The 25,080-nt window shown below is 38.6% G+C and overlaps 1 protein-coding gene across 1 annotated transcript; it reads right to left on the reverse strand.

Moving 5' to 3' along the window:
• Positions 1 to 10,119: 10,119 nt before the first annotated feature.
• On the reverse strand, positions 10,120 to 22,827 carry CCT4 (chaperonin containing TCP1 subunit 4). The gene is made up of 14 exons (XM_020891630.2): positions 22,545 to 22,827; positions 19,841 to 19,893; positions 19,286 to 19,375; positions 18,248 to 18,356; positions 17,510 to 17,652; positions 16,290 to 16,411; positions 15,813 to 15,945; positions 14,716 to 14,855; positions 13,622 to 13,718; positions 13,429 to 13,539; positions 13,205 to 13,335; positions 12,802 to 13,036; positions 11,077 to 11,190; positions 10,120 to 10,851 (listed from the first exon to the last, which is right to left on the reverse strand). Exons 1-14 carry the CDS (start codon positions 22,687 to 22,689, stop codon positions 10,837 to 10,839), a joined length of 1,638 nt encoding a protein of 545 aa, XP_020747289.2. The 5' UTR covers positions 22,690 to 22,827; the 3' UTR covers positions 10,120 to 10,836.
• Positions 22,828 to 25,080: the final 2,253 nt, after the last annotated feature.

The following is a 25,080-nucleotide window of genomic DNA, read 5'->3' on the forward strand; positions in this document are numbered from 1 at the left end:
TCTTTGTTTTGAATGTAATTTATTTAATTATAATTTAGCAAAACAATTTTTAAGAATGGCTATGTTTAGCAACCAGTTTGAAAATATCCTGAAGTTTTTACAATCAGCTCTCTCAAGGCAGTACTGACAGGCCCCTGTAGACTGCAGTGTCAACTGACTGCAGTCCTCACAGCAGAGCCTGTCTTTAAGGGAGATCTAAGCAACTAAGTTAGATGGCTGCCACATTTGCCATTGTGAATAAGACAGCTTGAATAGTCCTGGATGTGTCTTTGATACATTTATGTGTATATGGAGTGGTGTAGACGATTTGAAGAGCACAATTACAAACAGAGGACACACATCTATGTGAAAGTGAAAGTCGCTCCACCCTGTCTGATTCTTTGCGACCCCATGGAAGGACCCCCATACAGTCCATGGGATTCTCCAAGCCAGAATACTGGAGTGGGTAGCCATTCTCTTCTCCAGGGGATCTTCCCAAACCCAGGGATGGAACCCAGGTCTCCCGCACTGGGGGCAGATTCTTTACCAGCTGAGGCACCAGGGAAGCCCAAGAATACTGGAGTGGGTAGCCTATCCCTTCTCCAGTGGATCTTCCCAACCCAGGAATCGAACCAGGGTCTCCTGCATTGCAGCCGGACTCCTTACCAGCTGAGCTACCAGGGAAGCCCTGGGAATATACATAGTTAGAGTATACATACTTAGTAATATGTACATATATATTTTGGGAGTGGTGGCTACGTGGCGCGGGAGCATCTGTGAGAAGGTACCCCACATCCAAGGGCAGAGAAACCCCAGCAACATAGCAGGCACTGGAGCAGCAGCTGCTCGGTGCTCGAGTGACTGTGAGGAGATACCCCACGTCCAAGAACAGAGGAGAAGCTCCAGCAAGGTGGTGGGAGGGGTGAAGTCGCATTTAGAATCAAACCCCATGCCCTCCAGAATCGCTCAGAGGGCTCAAACAAACCTTGTGCGCACCAGGACCCAGAGACCCCACAGAGACTGAGACAGAACTGTGTCTGTGTCTCCTGTGGAGGTGCGGGTCAGCAGTGGACTGCCTCGGGGCAGGGTGCAGTAGACCTGGGTGTGGCATAAGCCCTCTTGGAGGAGGTCGCCATTAACCCTACCACAGAGCCGCCAGAACTTACATGGGACTGGGAAACAAACTCTTGGCGGGCACAAACATAACCTTCTGTGCCCCAGGACCCAGGAGAAAGGAACAGTGACCCCACAAGAGACTGACCCAGACTTGCTCGTAAGTGTCCAAGAGCCTCCAGCAGAGGCGTGGGGCAGTGGTGGCCTGCTGCACGGCTGGGGCGCTGAGTGTGGCGGTGCATGCACGGGACCTTTGGAAGGAGGCCGCCACTATCTTCACTACCTCCACCATAGTTTGCCCAGATAAATAACAAGGAGGGAACACAGCCCACCCATAAACAGAAAATTGGATTAAACATTTACTGAACATGGTCCCGCCCATCAGAACAAGACCCAATTTCCCCCACAGTCAGTCTCTCCCATCAGGAAGCTTCCATAAGCCTCTCACCATTCTCCATTAGAGGGCAGACCAACTGAAAACCACAATCACGGGAAACTAAAAAGCTGATCACATGGACCACAGCCTTGTCTAACTCAATGAAACTATGAGCCATGCCATGCAGGGCCACCCAAGACGGATGGGTCATGGTGGAGAGTTCTGACAAAATGTGGTCCACTGGAAAAGGAATGGCAAACCACTTCATTATTCTTGCCTTGAGAACCCCATAAACAGTATGAAAAGGCAAAAAGAACACTGGAGAATAAAGCCCCCCGGAAGTAGGTGCCCAATATGCTACTGGAGATCAGTGGAGAAATAACTCCAGAAAGAATGAAGAGATGGAGCCACAGCAAAAACAACACCCAGTTGTGGATGCGACTGGTGATGGAAGAAAAGTCCGATGCTGTAAAGAGCAATATTGCATAGGAACCTGGAATGTTAGGTCCAGGAATCAAGGCAAATTGGAAGTGGTCAAACAGGAGATGGCAAGGGTGAGCATCAACATTTTAAGAATCAGCGAACTAAAATGGACTGGAATGGGTGAATTTAACTCAGAAGACCATTATACCTACTACTGTGGGCAGGAATCCCTTAGAATAATGGAGGAGCCATCATAGTCAACAAAAGAGTTTGAAATGCAGTACTTGGATGCAATCTCAAAAATGACAGAACAATCTGTTGGTTTTCAAGGCAAATCACTCACTATCGTGGTAATCCAAGCCTATGCCCTGACTTGTAATGGTGAAGAAACTGAAGTTGAATGGTTCTATGAAGACCTATAAGACCTTCTGGAGCTAACACCCAAAAAATATGTCCTTTTCATTAGAGGGGACTGGAATGCAAAGGTAGGGAGTCAAGAAATACCTGGAATAATGGGCAAATTTGGCCTTGGAGTACAAAATGAAGCAGGGCAAAGGCTAATCATTTTGCCAAGAGAACACACTGGTCATAGCAAACACCCTCTTCCAACAACACAAGAGAAGACTCTACACCTGGACATCACCAGATGGTCAATACCAAAATCAGATTGATTATATTCTTTGCAGCCAAAGATGGAGAAGCTCTATACAGTCAGCAAAAACAAGACTGGAAGCTGACTGTGGCTCAGATCATGAACTCCTTATTGCCAAATTCAGACTGAAATTGAAGAAAGTAGGGAAAACCACTAGACCATTCAGGTATGACCTAAATCAAATCCCTTATGATTATACAGTGGAAGTGAGAAATAGATTCAAGGAACTAGATCTTATAGACAGAGTACCTGATGAGCTATGGATGGAGGTTCATGACATTGTACAGGAGACAGGGATCAAGACCATCCCCATGGAAAGAAATGCAAAAAAAGAAAAATGGCTATCTGAAGAGGCCTTACAAATACCTATGAATAAAAGAGAAGTGAAAGGCAAAGGAGAAGACGAAAAATATACCCATTTGAATGCAGTTCCAAAGAATAGCATGGAGAGATAAGAAAGCCTTCCTCAGCTATCCATGCAAAGAAATAGGGGAAAACAGTAGAATGGGAAAGTATAAAGATCTCTTCAAGAAAATTAGAGATACCAAGGGAATAGTTCATGCAAAGATGAGCACAATAAACGACAGAAATGGTATGGACCTAACAGAAGCAGAAGATATTGAGAAGAGGTGGCAAGAATACACACAAAAAAACTGTACATAAAATATCTTCACGACCCAGATAATCACAATGGTGTGATCACTCACCTAGAACCAGACATCCTGGAATGTGAAGTCAAGTGGGCCTTAGGAAGCATCACTACGAACAAAGCTAGTGGAGGTAATGGAATTCCAGTTGACCTATTTCAAATCCTAAATGATAATGCTGTGAAAGTGCTGCACTCAATATGCCAGCAAATTTGGAACTCTCAGTAGTGGCCACAGGACTGGAAAAGGTCAATTTTCATTCCAGTCCCAAAGAAAGGCAATGCCAAAGAATGCTCAAACTACCACAAGTTGCACTCATCTCACATGCTAGTAAAGTAAGGCTCAAAATTCTCCAAGCCAGGCTTCAGCAATAAGTGAACCGTGAACTTCCAGATGTTCAAGCTGGATTGAGAAAAGGCAGAGGAACCAGAGTTCAAATTGCAAACATCCACTGGATCATTGAAAAAGCAAGAGAGTTCCAGAAAAACATATACTTCTGCTTTATTGACTATGCCAAAGCTTTTGACTGTGTGGACCACAACAAACTGTGGAAAATTCTGAAAGAGATGGGAATACCAGACCACCTGACCTGCCTCCTGAGAAATCTGTATGCAGGTCAGGAAGAAACACTTAGAACTGGACATGGAAAAACAGACAGGTTCCAAATTGGGAAAGGAGTATGTCAAGGCTGTATATTTTCGCCCTGCTTATTTAACTATATGCAGTGTACATCATGAGAATAGCTGGGCTGGATGAAGCACAAACTGTAATCAAGATTGCCAGGAAAATATCAATAACCTCAGATATACAGATGACATCGCCCTGATGGCAGAAAGTAAAGAATAACTAAAGAGCCTCTTTTGATGAAAGTAAAAAAGGAGAATGAAAAAGTTGGCTTAAAACTCAGCATTCAGAAAACTAGGATCATGGCATCTGGTCCCATCACTTCATGACAAATAGATGGGGCAACAGTGGAAACAGTGACAGACTATTTTGGGGGGCTCCAAAATCACTGCAGATGGTGACTGCAGCCATGAAATGTAAGGATGCTTGCTCCTTGGAAGAAAAGTTATGACCAACTTAGACAGCACATAAAAAGCAGAGATATTAAAAAAAAAAGAAAAAAGAGAGATAGATCTATGGGCATTGGAAGGAAAATCAGCAGTCTTTCCCACAGTTATCTTTTACTCTACCTTTTATTTTATTATTTAATAAAATTTCTGCATTTTAATCCTCCCTTAAAAAAAACAAGCAGAGATATGACTTTACCAACAAAGGTCCATCTAGTCAAAGCTATGGTTTTTCCAGTAGTCATGTATGGATCTGAGAGTTGGACTGTAAAGAAAACTGAGTGCCGAGTCATTGAGGCTTTTGAACTGTGGTGTTGGAGAAGACTCTTGAAAGTCCCTTGGACTGCAAGGAGATCCAACCAGTCCATACTAAAGGAAATCAGTCCTGAATATTCTTTGGAAGATGCTGAAGCTGAAACTCCAATACATTGGCCACCTGATGCAAAGAACTGATTCATTTGAAAGGACCCTGATGCCAGGAAAGATTGAAGGCAGAAGGAGAAGGGGACGACAGAGGATGAGATGGTTGGATGGCACCACCAACTCAATGGAGATGAGTTTGAGTAAAGTCTGGGAGTTGGCAATGGACAGGGAGGCCTGGTGTGCTGCAGTCCACAGGTTCGCAAAGAGTTGGACACGACTGAGCAACTGAACTGAACTGAACATATATATTTAGTAATATACATATTTTAGAAAATATAAATATATAAATATATTTATAAAATATATAAATATATTTTATATATTATAAAGGGCTTCCCAGGTGCAGCTAGTGGTAAAGAATCTTCCTGCCAGTGTAGGCAGGAGATGTGAGTTCGATCCCTGGATTGGGATGATCCCCTGGAGGAAGGCATGGCAACCCACTCCAGTATTCTTGCCTGGAAAATCCCATGGACAGAGGAGCCTGGGAGCTACACTACAGTTCATGGGGCTGCAAAGACTCAGACACAACTGAACGACTGAGCACATATATTATAAAATAATAGAAATAAATTTACATAAACATATATATAAAACCAGTGGATAGTATGTATTATTTTAGGAACACATGGAACTTTGTATAAAGAAACCATAGCGCTAAGCCATAAAGTTAGCCACAAGAGAAGTCAAAGGATTAATATTGTACAGTCAACATTCTCTGATCAGTTAGTGCAATGAAGTTAGACAGTAACTTTTTTAAAAAGCTAGAAAAAAACTTTTGGTTTGTTGACTCTAGGCTTCCCTGGTGGCTCAGATGGTAAAGAATCCACCTGCAACGCAGGAGACCTGGGTTCCAACCCTGGGTCAGGAAGGTCCCCTGGAGAAGGAAATGGGTACCCACTCTAGTATTCTGGCCTAGAGAATTCCATAGACAGAGGAGCGTGTCAGGCTACACAGTCCGTGGGGTGGCAGAATTGGACATGACTGAGTGAATTTCACTTTCACTTTGGAGACTTAAAATATTTCTAAAAAACAATTCATGGGTTACAGAAGAATTCATGACAGAAATGATAAAATACATGTGTATTTAAATTATATATGAAATATACATATTAAAGTTATTTTGAAACCACTTAAATGTATGTTAAATATAAATCATATTAATTATAAGTTTATGTATCAATAAAGTATACTAATATATAATTAAATATTAATATGTGATAGTGCATTAATGTATTTAATAACTTATTTTAAGTTGTTTTTAAGCTGTGTTGGAGTAGTTTTTTTTAGCCATGCCACATGGCTTGTGGGATCATAGGATTTTAGTTCCTCAACCAAGGACTGAACCTGTGACCCCTGCAGTGGAAGTGTGGACCACTAACTGCTGGACTGCTGGGTAATTCCTGTTTTCTTTTCTGATAGCAGCCATCTGAAAGGGTAGGAGGTGTTATCTTGTAGTTTTGATCTGCATTTCCCTAGTGATTAGTGCTGTTGAGCATCTTTTCATGGGCTTATTGGACATTATATATCTTATTAGGAGAAATGTCTATTCAAGTTCTTAGCACATTTTTAACTTGTGTTGCTTTGTTGAGTTTTGGTAATTCTTTCTAGACATTCTAGGTGAAAAAATTGAAAAAGTGAAGGTGTTAGTCGCTCAGTGGTGTCCGACTTATATTCTAGGTAGTAATCCCTTATCAAATATGGGATTTGTAGATATTTTCTCCCTGTGGGTTGCTTTTTACCATTGATAGTGTCTTTGACGCACAGGATTTTAAAATATCATGAAGTCCAATTTGTCTTTTTCTTTTGTTATCTGTGCCTTTTATGTCAAATCTAAGAAGTGATTGCCAAATCTAATGTGAAGCATTTGTTCTGTGTTTTCTTCTAAGAGTGTTATTGTTTTAGGTCTTAATTTAGGTCTTTGATCTCCTTACAGATAATTTTTGTGTGTGGTGTTAAGTAAGGGTCCCATATAGTTCTTTTGCATGTAGATATCCAGTTTTCCCAGTTCTGTTTGCTGAAGACTGAACTTTCCACATTGAGTGGCCTTGGCTCCCGTGTCAAAACTCATTTGACCATACATATGAGGGTTTATTTCTGGGCTCTCTATTCTATTCCATTGGTCTAAATGTGTGTCTTCATGTCAGTGCCACACTGTTTTGATTACTGTAGCTTATAGCATAGCTTGGAATCAGGGTGCATAATACCTTCAGTTTTATTCTTCTTAACAGTGCTTTGGACATCTTTTGTAGTTCCATACAAATGTTAGGATTATTCTAGCTCTGTGAAAAAAATGCCATTGGTATTTTGATAAGGGATTATATGCATTACTTTGGATATAGTGACACTTTAACAATAGTTAGTTTTTTAATGCATAAACATAGGATCTGTTTCGATTTGTCTTCAACAGTGTTTTGTAGTTTTCACTGAGCAAATTTTTCACCTTCTTGGTTAATTTCTAAGTATTTTTTTGATGCTATAATGAATTCTGTAATTTTTTTCAGATTGTTCAGTTACTGTATAAAAATGCAAATGACTTTTGTGTGTTGATTTTGTATCTTGTTACTTTGCTGAATTCATTCATTAGTTGTTAACAGCTTGTGTGTTGAATTTGGGGGACTTTTTACATATAAGATTGTATCTGCAGAGGCAGTTTTACCTCTTCCATTCCAATTTGCATGCCTCTAATTCTTCTTGCCTAACTGCTCTGGCTAGAACTTCCAGTACTATGTTGAATAGGGGTGGTAGAGTGCGCATCCTTGGCTGCTTCTTTTTTTTTTTTTTTTTAGCAAAAAAGCCTTCAGTCTTTCACTATCAGTCTTTACTCTCTACTGTGCTTTTATTTTACTTGCATGATTTTTCATTTTGATGCCCTTTTAAAAACTGAAGTGCAGTTGCTATCCAATGTTACCTGTGTACAATATAATGATTCACAATTTTTAAAGGTTAGTTACACCAGTTATTATAAAATATTGGCTATATTGCTGTTGTACAATGTATCTCTTATTTTATACCTAATAATTTACATCTCTTACCCACCCCTATACTGCCCTCCTTTCTCTTGCCACTGGTAACCGTTATTCTAAATTTTTTGTGATACTCGTTTGTTGTATTCCACATATAAGTGATATCATACAGTATTTGTCCCTTATTTCACTTAGCAAATGGTCAAGTAGTATCACATTGTATATATACTACATCTTCTGTATCCATTCACACTGATGATTTTTTTGTTGAATGCCAGACACTGGATTTTGTTACTATTATATCCTTTAAGAATTTTAAGCTTTGGTCAGATACAGATGTTGCTTGGGATTGGTTTGATTCTTTAGAGAAATCCTGTGTTGTGAAGAGTCCAGAGTGATCTTTATGGCTAATTCAGTCTTGCTATTAAGGCTGTACTCTTCTGAAGGCTCTACTCATTCCCTATTACAAGGTTTCTCCAATCTAATAAGAATTTAAACTATTCCAAGGCCACCATAAATTCAGTCTACTACTTTTCACTGGTTTTTCTCTGAACTCTATATAGTTTTACTGAGTGTTTACAGAAACACTCAGCCAAAGACTCGACTACACCTCTACACGTCTCTGGGAACTATTTCTGTAAAGCTTCGTTTTCTATTACTCTGTCCTACAACTTCTAGCCACTCATTGTATCTAACTGAACCTTTGATCCCTATCTTAATTCAGCAATATTGATGGTACTATTACTCTGTACCTTTAAAAAGCTCAATAAACTTAAAAAGGGGTCCACACCTGATACATTATAGTCAAAACCATCAAAACACAAGAAATTTTAGAGTGGGGAAGTGAACAACTTCAGCAACATGTTTTTCACATTTGCTTGATTTCAAGAAAGATGTGAATACACAAAAATGCATCCATCTGAATCAAACTGCCCCATGACACACCAAAGTTCACACACACCTCAAAAACCTGAGACGTTAACTTTTATAAGCCAAACTCAACACATCCAGTGTTGCAACCTAGGTTTCATATAACCCTCCTTCTACTACTTTGCAATGACATTAGCTACAACAGCCACTTCAATTTTCTGGTGTTTTTCAAGAGGCATATGTAAATGTTAATTCTTAACCATTTTGTTTGTGAAACTATTTGATCAGGTTCCTTTTGTGTTGATGAAGCCTCGGGGTTCTCTCCAACCACATTTCTTCTCTAAGCCCTGTGGTTTCTATTGCACAATTTTGTGTATCAAGATTTTAGGGATATATTATATTATTGAACTGTCTTCTATGACAAAATGTCAATAGTTGGAGGGTATAGGTGTTCATACTGTTCTGTGAACTGTTTAATGAAAACCTAGGGTGGGAATTCCCTGGCTGTCAAGTAGTTAGGACTCAGTGATTTCACTGCTATGGGCCTGAGTTCCCTGGTCAGGCAATTAAGATCCCACAAGCCATGGGGTGTGGCTAAAAAAATAAAATGAGAGTGAAAAAATAAATAGTACTCAAGAGGAAGAAAGTATGCAAAACCTTTCTCTCATTAGGATAGTCATCCTTCCTATTTAAAAGCGTACCTCTTAAATATTTAACAGGATAATTTTCCTTTCATTGCTTTAGAATTATTTAACTCTATCAGACCACTATTTTTGAGTTTTGTCATTTGGCCTTTCAGTGATTAAGCACCTGTGCTTCCCAAAACATTAACTTACAAATTTTATAAACTTGTAAAACCCAATCAAACCCTAAGTAGTGGCTTAATTTATATCAAACTTAATGACTAACATTTGTCTTGTTAGCATTCCTTTTACAAAATTTTAAATATAAACATATTTAGATACACAGGTATAGCCTAAGACACAGACACACATAATAACTCTTAAAAGTTCTAATATGAATAATTCTGGCTACAGTATTTTGACTTAAAAGTTTTTATGTTATAAATCATTTTATGGGAGCTGTAAGATGATTCTTTTCCAACAGCAAGCTCCTAATACCCATTAAAAAGAGAAATACCGAACTATTAAATTCCAGACTATCCAAAGACTTATCTGAATTTACCACTTACCAGATTAATCATTTTAATTAACTACTGGAATTGTCAGATACAAAGGAACTTCATACTGATTGGCTGAAGTTCTCCAAAACCTTTAGGAGTACCCCCCCTCCATCCACTGCTTTCATATATATATATATAAAACAAAATTATATATATGATGTATATATAATACAAAAGATGTTGAAAGTAATCATGAATTATGTAAGGCTCAATTTGTGATTCACCTTAAAGGTCTGGCCTTTATCCAAAGGCTATCACAAGCCATGAAAGCGTTTATAAAGGAGTGCCTGACAAGTTTAAAAAAAGACCACTAAGCTATATATAGACTAGATGGTGACTAAAACAAGGACAGAACTAGTTAAATTTTATAGTACTCTTAAGATGTTTTAAACCACTGAGAAAAGATTTATACAAACAAAATTTGTTACATATATGCATATTTTTATTTTTAGAAGGAATCCCAATTAACAGTGGTTGTTCTTGGAAAAAGGGGTAAGCATGAGAAAGACGTTCATTTTTCACTCTTTCTATACTGTTAACTTTTCAAACAGCATATATATTAGTGAAAATGGGGGTTTATCAGGGTGATGAGCATATCGGGCCATTATTCCTTCTCAATATTTCTATTAAAAAACACAAAACTGGAGACTTCCCTGGCAGTCCAGTGTTTAAGATTCTGTGCTGCCCATGCAGGGGGTGTGGGTTTCATCCCTGGTAGGGGAAGTAAGATCCCACATGCCACGCAGCCAAAAAGGAGAACAACAAAAACCACAACCTAACATAAAACTTAAAAGTACCCAGCATTAAGTCCTTAAGAATTTAACAGACAAATGTTAACTCCTTTTTTCCCTCCTCACACAGATTTCTCAAGTGAATCAGAAGTAACAGAATGTTGGGAGAGAGTGGGGAATAATGCAGAGTGGACAGCAATAAATTAACCTGCTTTTTGAAACCATATATTTAATATTTTCATTAAACTGTGTCAATACAATTTCAAGCAAATGCCAACTGGAAGACCAGGACCAGAAATTCATAAAAGAAACAATCTTCGAAACAACAAGGAATGCCAAGGTGCTCTTTCACTCCAGCTGCACCATTAGTGGCCATGACTGTGCTAGTCAGCCAGTGTTCACCAGATTACCGAGTGTTTACCTGAAAAGAGAAAAATTTCAAAACCTGTAAGGACACAATTTTAAGGATGGAAGATGTTTACAGTGGTTATCCAAACTTCCTTATTTTTATAGGTGAGAAAATACTAGAAGTATGAACTGTTTTCACCCTGATGACTGGCAAACTAACATTTACTGCCCCCAACCCAACTCCTCAAAAATATGCCTTTCTGCCCTTGTAGGAAATTCACAGCCTGTATATACTTACCACATCATCAATTTTCAGGATGCTCCGGACAGTTTCCGTTGCCAGAGTCAGCGCACTGACTGACACCAGCAGAGGCTGGACAACCAGCTCCTCCAGTATGTTGGAAATGCCACCCTGCAAGCCAGTACAAGCTACTGTTAGTGTTTATAACAATACACATCACCAACTACATTGTTACCAGTAAACCTCAAAGCCTTTCAAACTTAGTTTTCCTGTAGTCTAGTCAAGTCAGATCCTCTCTACTAAGCATTTCCCTAAGTTAGAGGCTGTTTTTCAACTAAAATCTGGAAAAACTCAATTAATGCTGGACTCTCCCAATCTGAACTCCAAAACAATTCCTTGTATCTTTTATTTAAAAATTCCTGGCAAAAATTAAACAGATGATAGTTATTAAAAATTATAAGGTTTTTTTTTTTGCTATATATCTGAACCTTGTTGTTGAGTTGCTCAGTCTTGTCTGACTGTGACCCCATGGGCTGTAGCCTGTCAGGTTTCTCTGTCCATGGGATTCTCCAGGCAAGAATACTGGAGTGGGTTGTCATTTCCTTCATCAGGGGATCTTCCCAACCCAGGGACTGAATCCATGTTTCCTGCATTGGCAGGCAGATTCTTTACCACTGAGCCACCAGGGAAGCCCTCAAAACTAACACTCTAAATCAACTATCTCAATTAAAGAAACAAGTTATGAGGTTTTAAATCATCTGATTCCTAATTCTGAATTTGGCCAAGTCTAGTCTACCAGGTCTTTACATCATTCTCACTTTCCACTCTTAGACTCTTGCTGCCACTATTCCCTCACCTTTATCCTAGATTACTGCTGCTGGTCTTAATAGGCAATCCTGTCTCCTTTCTTCTCTCCTTAAATTACTCTTTTCATCACCTTATCCTCTTGGTTTAAACACACACAAAAAACAAAAACTCCCAACTACTGGAATTAAAAAACAAACACCCAGCCACCCCACCCATTCATCAACAACTCAAGAGACTCTTCATTCTAGCTTTTATCCAGTCTTTCCAATCTTAAAGTCCACTATATGATCAACACATCCCCTCCTCTCTAAACAAAATGAATTAATTTTTCGGTCCCTCTTACCTGAAAATCACTGCTTCCCCATCTGAAACTTTTTTTTCCCTTACCAAACCAAAGTTAGAGCTTCCTAAAACTTTCCCTAACCAGGTAGTGCCCTCGAGTTCTACGTGCTTCAACCATTAAAAAAAAAAAATCACCTTGTTCATTCTTTCCCATTACATGTTACCTGTCTTCTCAATAAAAGGAGACGTTACTAAAACAACACAACAGGAGAAATCACCACTGTTCTGTGTGTTTACCCTGTGTAACTACACCAGGCTGGTGCTCACAACAGCAGCAATGGTTAACTACACACCAGGCATCTCTGTTAAGAACTTTGTTTAGTAGTCCATTTAATCCTCACAGGCCCATGAGGGAACTAGTAATAGTCCCTGTTTTTACAACCAAGAAAACGAAAGCATAGATTTAAAGTTGTACAATCATAAAATGGCAGGGTTAATGAACAAAATACTATTTCTCACTCAAGGCATCATCTTCATTTTCACTTACTAGCATACATTAAATAACCTGCAGGTTTTGTATCCTAATTGAAGGTTACTCTAATTACAAAGCCTTTCATTCCATAGACAATTATGAAGCTTTTAGTATTTTACATTAGAATCAACATTTTCTGCAGTAACTAAAGTCTAAATTACCTTTCGGACGTTAATGCCTGTAGTTTTTTCTCCTTGGGCATGCCGGTTTCTTAGTTCTGTCACAGTAGAAATGGGATTCAGGCCAGCGTTTTCAGCTAGTGTAGATGGAATGACTTCCATAGCATCTGCAAAAGCACGAATGCAGTAGGATTCCATACCACTCAATGTTCGTGAGTATTCAGTTAACCGCAGGGCCAACTCTATTTCTGGAGCACCACCTCCTGCAATAAGTGCTCTGAAATTCACAAATGTATTTTTAGCTTATTTTATCCAACAGAAATAATAATTTATTTAAAAGCTTAATAATCTTTAAAGTTTAAATAATACTAAAAATCTTTAAAATCTTAATAATCAAAATATGGAAGTTTTAATGATCAAAAATTACTTAGTAACTTAACATTACCTCTTCTTCACTAAACAGCGAATAACGCAGAGAGCATCATGGATGGAACGCTCGGCTTCTTCAATCACCAATTTGTTAGAACCACGAACAACAATTGTAACTGTTTTTCCAGGGCTTGCACAGCCTGTAATCTTTAGTAAACAAACTCCAGAATTAGGTTATTTGAAGGATTAAAAAAAAAACCCCAAATCCCAAGCAACTAGAAAGTTAATTTTAATAGTTACCTTGATCAGTTTGCCAGAACCATTTAAGCTGACCTCCTCAGCTAATTCGGCAGATCCCAGCATGTCAGCAGTGAACTGGTCAACATGAGCAACTGGTTTGGTTCCAATCGTCTAGGAATAATAGTCACGTTCACAAACTCAGATGTCTGACTAGTGAACATTTTCACATATACAGATATTAGGAATATTTTACCTTACAAATGAATTCAATGTCTTCTCTTTCAATATCCTTTACCACCATAATCTTCATTTTGTTCAGGAAATGTAATGCAAGATCACTAAGAGCATCTCTAAAATACAGAAACAGGGATTACGTCAATACTGGTTTAGAACAGAAATTTTGCTATTTAATTCCTTAGGGTTTTCTGTAATTTTACTATTGTTTAAATGGACAATTATTTATTTGTGAAAGGAGATGCTTTAAACAGCTTGACAAAGTTTATGAGCTCAAAGTTTTTAAATAAGATTTCTAAAGGATAATATTTTAAATGTACCCCAATGACACTACTTATAAAACACACAAAAAGTAACTGTCATCATTCTTCTGATAGTTAACAATTGATACTTCATGAATTTAGAATTAACTATGATGCTAAATTATGTTTAAGACCCACAAATTTACACTTTTACACAAACTATCTGGAATGACTCCCACACCCCAACAACCCTCTGATACTGAAGGGTAGATATCAGTACCCTTGTTTTACAGATAAGTAAACTGAGTTTTGAGAGCAATTTACTTGAGGTTACTAGCTATTATGTAACTTGAATTTAGAACCAGGTATTCCAACTCTTCAACAAGGTGTCTGTATCAAGAGATCCACAATACTTTCTGACATAACATATAGAGTACATGAGAATGTGTCTACCTATTAGAAGAAAACACTGAAACATCAGTTTCTTCAAGAAGGCATCAATTCAAACTTTAAAGAATTCTTTCAATCCATGGACTATCCAGCATTCCCCCCAAAAGAACTTCTAAAATTTCAAGGCTAACTACTGCATGGCCCTTTAAATAAATACCTCTAAAATTTTAGCTATATTAGGTAGCTTTTTACTTGATAGTAAGGATCTTGGTCAAGAAGGACCTATATCCCACACTTAAATTATCGTAACAAGAAGGGAACTCACTTTAGGTCATTTACCAGAATACAACAATGCCCTAAAATGCAGATCTGTTCCAGATTTCTAGTGGTTTAACCCACCCCTAATGCTTCTTAAAAAACTGCTAGAAGGGATCCAAAATCAATTATCATTAACAGGTGAACAAAATAATATGCCCCATACCTTAGAATAGACTTCTGTATGAGAAGAACATTACATCCTGTTTTTTTAATTTGCTTCACTAAATTTAGAATATAAGCTCTCTCTTCTCTTAGCACTCGATCCATCTGAACATAGTCAGAAACCACTATTTGATTGTCCATCTGTTCAGATAAATAACATATTAATAATTTGAATTTTAAGAGTTCTTAAGAAAAAAATGAGAATTTTAATGAAAATATTATGCATAGTATAAATCCAATGAAAATCACACCAAACTAGAGATTACATAGATACACACAGAAAAAGTCTAGAAAAGTGAATATACATTGAAACATAACTCAGGTTTTTAACTTTTATCTATACACTTCACTGGTATTTTTTACAATGTTTTGGAAATCATTAAATGTAAAAATGATTATCCTATTTCATGGATGTCAATTCTCATAAAAATTTACATGTTACTGAAATAACTTCAATTGTGTCCCTTTGATTCTATGGTTAAAAAATATTGATATGCTGAAAACAATTACTAAAGACAAGTACTATTATATTTAAGACCTATAAAAGAACACTGATTTTTATATGGGTTAAAACGTGGGAAACAAACGACTCAACAGGAAACCTATATGCTAATACAATATGAAATGAGAGCAAACCTGAATCAGGTGACAAAGATCAGCCACTCCTTTAGGGAATGGTACTTATCACTAAGAGATATGGAAATATGTTAAATAAAAAAAAAATCACCTTTTTGGAATAAAAACAATAAACTGGTTTAAAAGTTCCACTATGCAAACATAAAGACAAAGAATCTGGAAATCCCCCTTACACTCCCACTTTCACATAGCCGAGTTTTACTGTTTCATACATATCCTTATCATTATTTGTCTTCATTTGAGAAGTCAACGCTCAATTTCAATAAAGAGCCAAATAAAACTGAATTTATCACATGTGGCATCCAATATTTTATACTTCTGTCTTGATTTTACTAATTATTTTTAAATCCTAGCTTTCTATCACTAGTATTAATATCAGCATTTTCTATTTTTATAATAATCAGCAAAAATCTTTGTTATTAGTCAAACACCTAAGGAGTAACTTCATTTTGTTTTACTTACATCTGTTTTGGGAGCAGATAAGCAGAACTGAATAAGCCCAATCTTAGCTTTTTCAACTCTGGTTATGCCAGAATTTGCTACCTTCTGAGTAAGAACCAGACCTTCCACCAACTCACAGTCATCAATTGTCCCACTAAGAAAAAAGAAAATGAAGAGACAGTTAAGAGGGGAGGGAAATCTCCAAGTTTAATAGACTAAAAACAAATTAAAAATCATCTGTCTGATAAAATGTGCTTCAACCTCACTCATATTTATTAATGGCCCATTCCTGAACCTCTCTGATCACACCACTGGTCTGCCATCACTAGGGAATATAAACTAATTCTTGAAATTTCCACATTAATATAAGCTGTCATGAAAATAAAACAACTAAACTTACATGACTTTCATCTACATTTTTCATTTAACTATTTTAGAAACAGCTTATGTTTACTTTGAAAATTAATTTTTATTAAAGTTATAATTAGAGATGCTTACCCAAGCTTCTTAACTATTTTAATATCTCTAAGATCTACACTAGTAGCTGTGGCTGGGTCAATCACTTTCATCACCGCATCTACACTCATTGGAGAAAGGAGACTTGAATACTGAGACACAACCTAGTATTAAAAAGAAAAAAAAGTTGTCATAAAATGTTGTAAGAGAAAGTCCTAGTACTTTAATGATACAGATATTCAAGAAGTAATCTCAATTACTTTTTTGGGTGGGGTGGAGAACATAAAGGGTCAGACACAACTGAGGTGACTTAGCATACACATGGAGTACATGTAAGAAAACATTACAGATGAACTATCTTTTCTACTCAAGTTTGACTGTCACCATATAAAAATATATGTTTGTGTTCCTCTTTTATTAAGTCAGGACTGACTAGATTACTAGTAATTCAACAGGAAATCCAGAAGAACAATTTTATGCTGAGGTTTTGTATTTAAAATGGATTTATGATCAGATGTTATGTATGTGCACCCCTATTGCTGAGGAGCTGATAAAAATAGGTAATGGTTAGAACATATTGAGCATGAATTTTATGTCATGCAGTAGCTTTAACACTTTACATTCATATACTCAGTCTTCCGATGAAAAATCTAACACATACAGCTTAATTAAGTGGAGCTGGCACTGAACCCAAGCAGTCTAGGCTCTATGACCAATGCTTGTAACCATTATGATATTCTGTCTAAATTAGTTCTGGGGACACTTATCAACACTATTACTTAATATCACTAATACAATCTAGATTTCCACTTAACATTCAAATAATACTGATGAATAGGAAAAAGAATGGAGTGGGCATGTGACACACAACATAACAGAGAATAGGTGACACGAACTTTCGAGAAACGGAAAATAACATTAATGCCTTATATTTGATAAAAAAAAAATAGCAACATGGTTAAGAGATGGACCATGATGGGCAGCCCTATCTGGGCTTCAAGTCTCATCTCTATCTCTCATTAGTGGGTCTTGGATAAGTTAGTTAACTTCACTTTCTTTTCCCATCTGTAAAATCAACTTACCTAAAAGCCTTGACCTGAGTTAGTTTTATTTGAACTAATTCAGTTATGCAAATTAGTTTAGCAACCCACTCCTGAGTTAATATTTATGAACTATACAGCATCAAAAACCACAGAATAAAAGTTGCAGTTCCTGATGAACTTAACTGTACTTTTACAATGATCCCATTGTGCTTGTCTCACCTTTGAGTTCAATGAAGTGGCCGCACTATTTAACAAAGTTTCTCTGTCACTCAGTTCCACAGGTCGAGACATGTCAGTCAAGATTTCAATGCCTTTTTCCAAAGCCTTCTGGAATGACTCAGAAATGATGGTGGGATGAATCCCTGTCATTTGTGAAAGGGTAGTTAATTAATAATAACAGATAAACTTCATATTTGACATGACTTAAAATTTCTTCATTGCAACATCAAAGCACTCAAATTTTAAATTATTCTTAATAATGGTTTGAATAACTTTAACTGCTAATATGTCTAATAATTTATTTATATTTAATTTGAAATAGATAAATTACATATTATGTGTTTTAAGACTAAAAACTTTTTACTTTACAAAGATTCTATAAATCTACATTAATAATAAGTGACTGAGCAATCACAACTACATTTAGGCAGTATGTACCAAAACAAGAATCCTTACTTTCTTTCCTAAGTTCTCTCACATTTCTCATCTATAGACTGTTTTGTAACACCACCAACCAGGCATTTTTCAAAAGCAAAATTTTATGAAGTTCCATTCAAAAGGAAAGAAGGAAAGCCAGGGGTGGGGTGGGGTGGGGGGAGACCCAGAAGCAAAAAAAAAAAAATTTTAATCCACATGATAAACAGCAAAATTAGCTGTTTCAAATTAAATTGTCAATATTTATTACTTAATAAGTTTTGCCTTTATTCAGTAATAAAGCACGTCTTATGTCCTACCCACCTTTCTGAAGAAGCTTGGTACAGGAATCCAAGAGAGAGCCAGCAATAATGACCACTGATGTGGTGCCATCTCCTGCTTCTATATCCTGAGCCTTGGACAGCTCCACCAGCTGGGTGAACAGAACATGTCAAGTTGCTCAGGAAGAACTGGTTCATGAGAACCCAGTAACATCTCTAACTCCACAACATCAGTGACATTCACCATCATGTTCACTTATAGACCTTGATTATCAGCACTATAAGAGTCAATATACTTTTCTTCTGATTTTTTGTCCACCTTGGTTTCATTTAAAAATGATGACCTATATATTTGTGGCAGGCAAAATTCTACTTACACACTTTATAAGAAGCTATGATTTACAGTTCAGACTACGGGTTGTTTTTTCTTCCCATTACTTCAAGAACTAGGGGCACTCTGTAGATTCAGAAGCTTTGAAGTGCAGGATTCAGATGAGAGGAGATTGTTAGTTTGAAATCCTTGGCCAAGTTTATCTAAACTGACCCTGCATGAAGCACAACCTGACTCATTTTCAGTCACCTTTACCTAATCAAAAGGGATTTTTTTAACAGGAATTTCTAAGGAATTTGTTTTTGCTGATATTTTGACTCCTCACTTGACACTAGAATCACCATTATGATTTGTAGTTGAATTAAAAATTGTTTTTAAAAATAAGTATCAGGGAAAGTTTAAACACAAGACTTTGCAAACAATTAAAATTCTACTTTCAGCTAACAACCACTGAACTAATAATTGGTACAAATATTTTTTTTTAACAGTACAGTGTTTTTCTCTCTTCCTTATGTGTGTGGCACGTTGCTGTGGAAAAGGAGAATCATGTTTTATTCTGATTTTAAATGAAGAACATAATGCTAGGCATACAGCATATCCTAAAAATATGCCTGATAAGTATAAAAAAGAAAAACTTTCACATGTTTAAACTTACCATGTGATCAAATAGAACAAATTTAACTGTTTACTGAGTATCAAATAACACACTTAAAGAAAACCAAAAAACTCTCACCTAAAAATTATACTTACCATTCTGGCTGCTGGATGTAACACCTGCATTTGCTTCAGAATGGTGGCACCATCGTTTGTAATGGTCACATCACCTTTTCCATCTTGAATCTGCAAAGTATAGTTTTTTAAAGGTTGTATTTCAAAAAAACATTTTTTCTTTATCCAGTATTAATGTGAAACCCTAAAAGCTCTACTAATTTTAATACTTCTTGTACAGAAGTTAACTTATGTTTGCATAATACTTAATTTCAAATTGTTTTCCCTTACCCTGGTGTAATGATTTAAGAACATGCAGTAATAGTTCAAGTTTACAAGAGAAATATCTGGGTTTTTTCCTACTTAAAAGTGAAGGAACTTAGACACTAAAAAAGGGATGCAAAAGATATTATAAAGAATCATCATAAAATATGAATTATAACTAGGTCCCGTTCATCCCAAAGTAATCTATCTCTTTCTGAACTCTCAAAGCCTTTCTAACACTTCACTTTTTAAACAGCACATCTTAACCCTCTATAGAGAGCTTTCAGTAGGCACAGTAGTCCTCAGCAAGTAATGAATGATTGAACCTTTTACCATTTTATCCATTCCTTTTGGTCCGAGGCTTGTTCTAATAGCATCAGCAACAGCTGTAAATAGAAAGAAAGCAAAAAAAAAAAGACTCTTTAAAGACAAAAGCATTTCTTCTACCCTCAAATAATCATTTTGTCCTTATTAGAATAAGGTACATAACAATTCACTGTGTTTGCTAAAGAAAATTCTATACCTAAAAATCTACTGAACACAGAAATAATTATTTTACTCCTTTAATTGTATGACACTTCACTTTTTGTTGCTAAAGTCACTATACATAGCATTTGTACCCTGCACATGGCAGAATAAATTTTGAAGTCACCTAATCCTCCTATAAATATCAATATAACTTCAGTCATGTGCTCTGAATGAGGACTGCATTACCGTCCCCATTCTCTGAAACAAAACAAGCAGCAGTAACAGGACAAGCTAGATCTCCTAGCACATTCTACAGCCCTATTTGCTTTGGTATATTCCACAACTAGAATAATGCTTTCAGTGGGTTGTGTTAACAACACATAATCTTAAAAAGCATACGAGAAAATATTTGGTATAGTTTAAAAAATTATATTCTACTTAATTATTTCATAATTGGGGGCTGCATTTCCTATTTATTCAGCCATCAATAATTACCCTTTCAGGTGATTTTAGTGGACCCACAAGGCAACGATTCTAAAAGCAGACTAATTCACTTTAAGAACACCCTTACGGATGCATGAGACAAATGCTCGGGCCTGGTGCACTGGGAAGACCCAGAGGGATCGGGTAGAGAGGGAGGTGGGAGGGGGGATCGGATGGGGAATACATGTAATACATGGCTGATTTATGTCAATGTATGACAAAACCCACTACAATATTGTAAAGCAATTAGCCTCCAACTAATAAAAATAAATGGAAAAAAAAAAAAAAAGGAACACCCTTACAGTCATCTACGGGAAGCCTCTAGAAAGACACACTATTCAAAAAATAAAATTTTTTTTGCTGATTACCTCCTCAAAAGTGTTTGAAGGTTAACATACTATGTAGTACACAGTATTATCTGTTAAATGACTTGTGCTCAATAGTACTAGAACTACCACAACTACTTGTGTGTGTGTTGTTTTGACATCGTCAACAAAAGAAAAAACTGGCTCCATGAATTACACTGAAGATACATCTGGCAACAGTTTTTTCCCACCAGTCTGTAGGGTTCTGTCTGACTTGGACAGTCTAGTAGTGCCCCTTTGTTCCAGGAGCTCTCCTCACTTAAGATGTGAGGGTCAGGTTTACAAGTAAGTGGCCTTTTCTTCCTATATGCATATCTCTCTTGTCCAATTTCAATTCTCTGTGCAGGGATGTTTCCAAATTTGCCCAAGTAAACACCCCATTTTGTTATCTTGTTTATTGAAAATCTACCGTATTCTATAGCTTTCCCAGCCCCCCAACATGGCCCCAGAATTTATCTAACACCTTGTTTCTAATGAAATAAACCTAGGCCTCAATTATGCTCTCTAGATAACTATCAAACAACTTTCATTTCCGGGTAAAGACTCTTGAACTTTCAAACGACTCCTAAATTCACCATTTAGTCATTCTGACGTCCTCAACTCATTTAAGCCCGAACCCGAACCTAGTCTCTCTTCTTCCACCATCCTTCCTTCAGTGTACCTGGTTTCTCCCAGCAGTAGCAGCACCATACCCTCAGTCCCCTGGACAGATAACCTCAAATATCTGTGAGGCTGTACTCTAGGTATACATATATTTACCTGGCTCCTCATATGCTTTCTTATTTAAGCCTTACAGCAACCCTCCAAGGTAGCTATTACCTCATCATACTGAAAAACAATCTGCAGCTGCGGGAGTCGTGTTAAACCCTCTCCAGAACAAAGGGCACCAGGTCTTTAAGACCTGGCCCCACTCTACCCTTCCGATCTCACTTCTCATTTCTTCAGGCACCTGATGCTCTAACCCAAATGAAATACTGCCTGTACTCAAACACATAACGGACGAGAACTAAGCCTCTGTTCTCACTTTTGCTTCTAGACTCTTCTCATTCAACCCGACGTCTCTTAATCCTCACAATTTTTTTAAGCGAACTTTTCCATCCTCAATTTTATACGGAAGAAAACATTGGTTAAAACAAAAAAAAAAACTTTGGTTGAAAGTCACAAAGCCATGAAGTAACGTAACTGAACGAAACCCAGGACTTCTTGAATCCCACCAAAAGCCAAACTTTTCTCCATTTGCTGGCTGTACGTGCAGAGAGGACAACGTAGCCTCGTAATTATTCTCAAACAAGGTGGGTCGCTCGGTTTCCCACCCCCAAGTACAATGGACCCCGCCCCAATTTAAGGTGCGGCGAGTTTACCCGAATTCAATAGCTGCACCAGAAAGTATTTCCCTATTTTAATAAAAACAAAAAGGCTGAAAAGTATTATGCAAACATTCTACCAGTAGACCGCTGCATGAGGGCCCCGGCTGCTTAAGTAAGATGAAAGCAGCACGCCCCGGGACGGCAAATTATGGGCGTCTGAGACGCAGAATGGGGCCAGTCCAAAGGCTTCCATACTCGGGGTCGGGAATAACGGCGGACAGGAAAGCAACCCTGCACTGAGCTTATTCTATAGAGGCCCAAAGCGGATCACCTGAACGAACAGCCCAACCAAGGCTGGGGGTGAGAGTGCACAGTCAGGCCCGGAGGGCCGCGGCTCAGGCCGGGGAGATATACCTTTCGCTGCGGAGATGTTGCTGAAGCGGATCTGGGCCGGCTTATCGCGGTCCTGATAGGCGCTCTTCCCGCGGCCGCCGGCAGCCCCGGCAGCTCCGACAGCCCCGGCGGGCGGCCCGGTCCGGGGGGCTACGTTCTCGGGCATGGCAGCCGTAGATGGGTCTGCGTGAGCTTGGGAAGGACGGATGGACGCGGATTGCGGCTGACCAGGGACCAACCGTAAGCGCCCACCGCCTTAACGAAGCTTCCAGAAAGCGGCGCAGGCGCCGGGAGGAGGAGCCGGGGAAAGGGTCCTTCCTGGAGGCGCGGCGCTGCCGTGACGTCGCAAGCTGCCCGCCGCGCGCCGGGTGAGGGGGGCAAGCGCCGAGGAGCTGGGCGCTGGCCGGGGCTTGTGGTCTGGGGTCTTTTGCGGCGGGGGCGCGCCTAGCGAGCTCCGGGGAGGCAGAAAGGCCCACCTGCGATTGTAAAGGCTGCTGTCGGGACACCTCATGCCCCCACTAACCACTCCTCGGACCTGAGGACTCCTCTGTTAACTGCAGTTGGAAGTGTCACTCCCGGGTGGTGGGGTTTTTGCCGGCGTTAGACCTGTATTTTTAGAGAAGGAAATGGCGACCCAATCCAGTATTCTTACTTGGAGAAAATCCATGGACAGAGGAGCCTGGTGGGTTACAGTCCATGGGGTCGCAGAGTCTGACACGACTGAGCAGAGACCTGTATTTTATTCCGTTTTATTCGTTTGAAAGCGAGTCGGAAAAGAGATTTGGCAGTACAGTTCAGTCGCTCAGTCGTGTCCGACACTTTGGGACCCTATGGAGTGCAGCACGCCAGGCCTCCCTGTCCATCACCAACTCCCGGAGTTTACTCAAACTCAGTCCCATTGAGTCGGTGATGCTATCCAACCATCTCATCTTCTGTCGTCCCGTTCTCCTTCCTTCTTCAATCTCTCCCGGCATCAGGGAGTCCAAGGGACTCGCTAGAGTGTTTGCCAACACCACAATTCAAAAGCATCAATTCTTCCGCACTCAGCTTTCTTTATAGTCCACTCTCACATCCATACATGACTACTGGAAACACCATGGCTTTGAAGAGAGGAACCTTTGTTGGCAAAGTAATGTCTTTACCTTTTAATATGCTGTCTAGGTTGGTAATAACTTTTCTTCCAAGAAACAAGCATCTTTTAATTTCATGGCTGCTGTTACCGTCTACAGTGATTTTGGAGCCCCCAAAATAAAGTTTTGTCACTCTTTCCATTGTTTCCCTGTCTATTTGCCATGAAGTGATGGGACCAGATGCCATGATCTTAGTTTTCTGAATGTTGAGTTTTAAGCCGACATTTTCACTCTGGTCTTTCACTTTCATCAAGAGGCTCTTTAGTTCTTTGCTTTCTGCCATAAATTTGGTGTCATCTGCATATCTGAGGTTACTGATATTCACCCGGCAATCTTGATTCCAGCTTGTGCTTCTTTCAGTACAGCATTTCATATAATGCAGTCTGCACATAAGTAAAATAAGAAGGGTGATGATATGCAGCCTTGACATACTCTTTTCCCAATTTGGAACCAGCCTGTTGTACCATGTCTGATTCTCTGTTGTTACTTGACCTGCGTACAGATTTCTCAGGAGGTAGGTCAGGTGGTCTGGTATTCCCATCTCTTTAAGAATTTTCCACAATTTGTGTGATCCACACAGTCAAAGGCTTTGGTGTAATCAATAAAGCAGAAGTTTTTCCGGACCTCTCTTGCTTTTTCAATGATCCACCAGATGTTGGCAATTTGAACTCTGGTTCCTCTGCCTTTTCTAAATCCAGCTTGAACATTTGAAAGTTCATGGTTCACATACTGTTGAAGCCTGGCTTGGAGAATTTTGCACATTACTAGTGTGTGAGATGAGTGCAATTGTGCAGTAGTTTAGACTTTCTTTGGCATTGCCCTTCTTTGGGATTGGAATGAAAACTGACCTTTTCCAGTCTTGTGGCCACTGCTGAGTTTTCCAAATTTGCTGAAATATTGAGCGCAGCACTTTCACAGCATCATCTTTTAGGATTTGAAATAGCTCAACTGCCCTGAGCACTTGTCTCATGCATCCAACCTGGGCTGGTGATCTGTTTCACACTTGATAATATACATGTTTCAATGCTAGTCTCTCAGATCATCCCACCCTTGCCTTCTCCCACAGAGTCCAAAAGTCTGTTCTATACATCTGTTGCTCAGGACTGGTGCACTGGGAAGACCCAGAGGGATGGGATGGGGAGGGAGGTGGGAGGGGGGATCAGGATGGGGAACACATGTAAATCCGTGGCTGATTCATGTCAATGTATGGCAAAAACCACTACAATATTGTAATTAGCCTCCAACTAATAAAAATAAATGAAAAAAAAAAAAAAAGGAAAGAAATAGCTCAACTGGAATTCCATCACCTCCACTACTTTGTTCATAATGATGCTTCCTAAGGCCCATTTGACTTTGCATTCCAGAATGTCTGGCTCTACGTGAGTGATCACACCATAGTGGTTATCTGGATTATGAAGATTTTTTTT

Source organism: Odocoileus virginianus, chromosome 2 (assembly GCF_023699985.2).
Source record: "Odocoileus virginianus isolate 20LAN1187 ecotype Illinois chromosome 2, Ovbor_1.2, whole genome shotgun sequence".
NCBI classification, from domain to species: domain Eukaryota; kingdom Metazoa; phylum Chordata; class Mammalia; order Artiodactyla; family Cervidae; genus Odocoileus; species Odocoileus virginianus.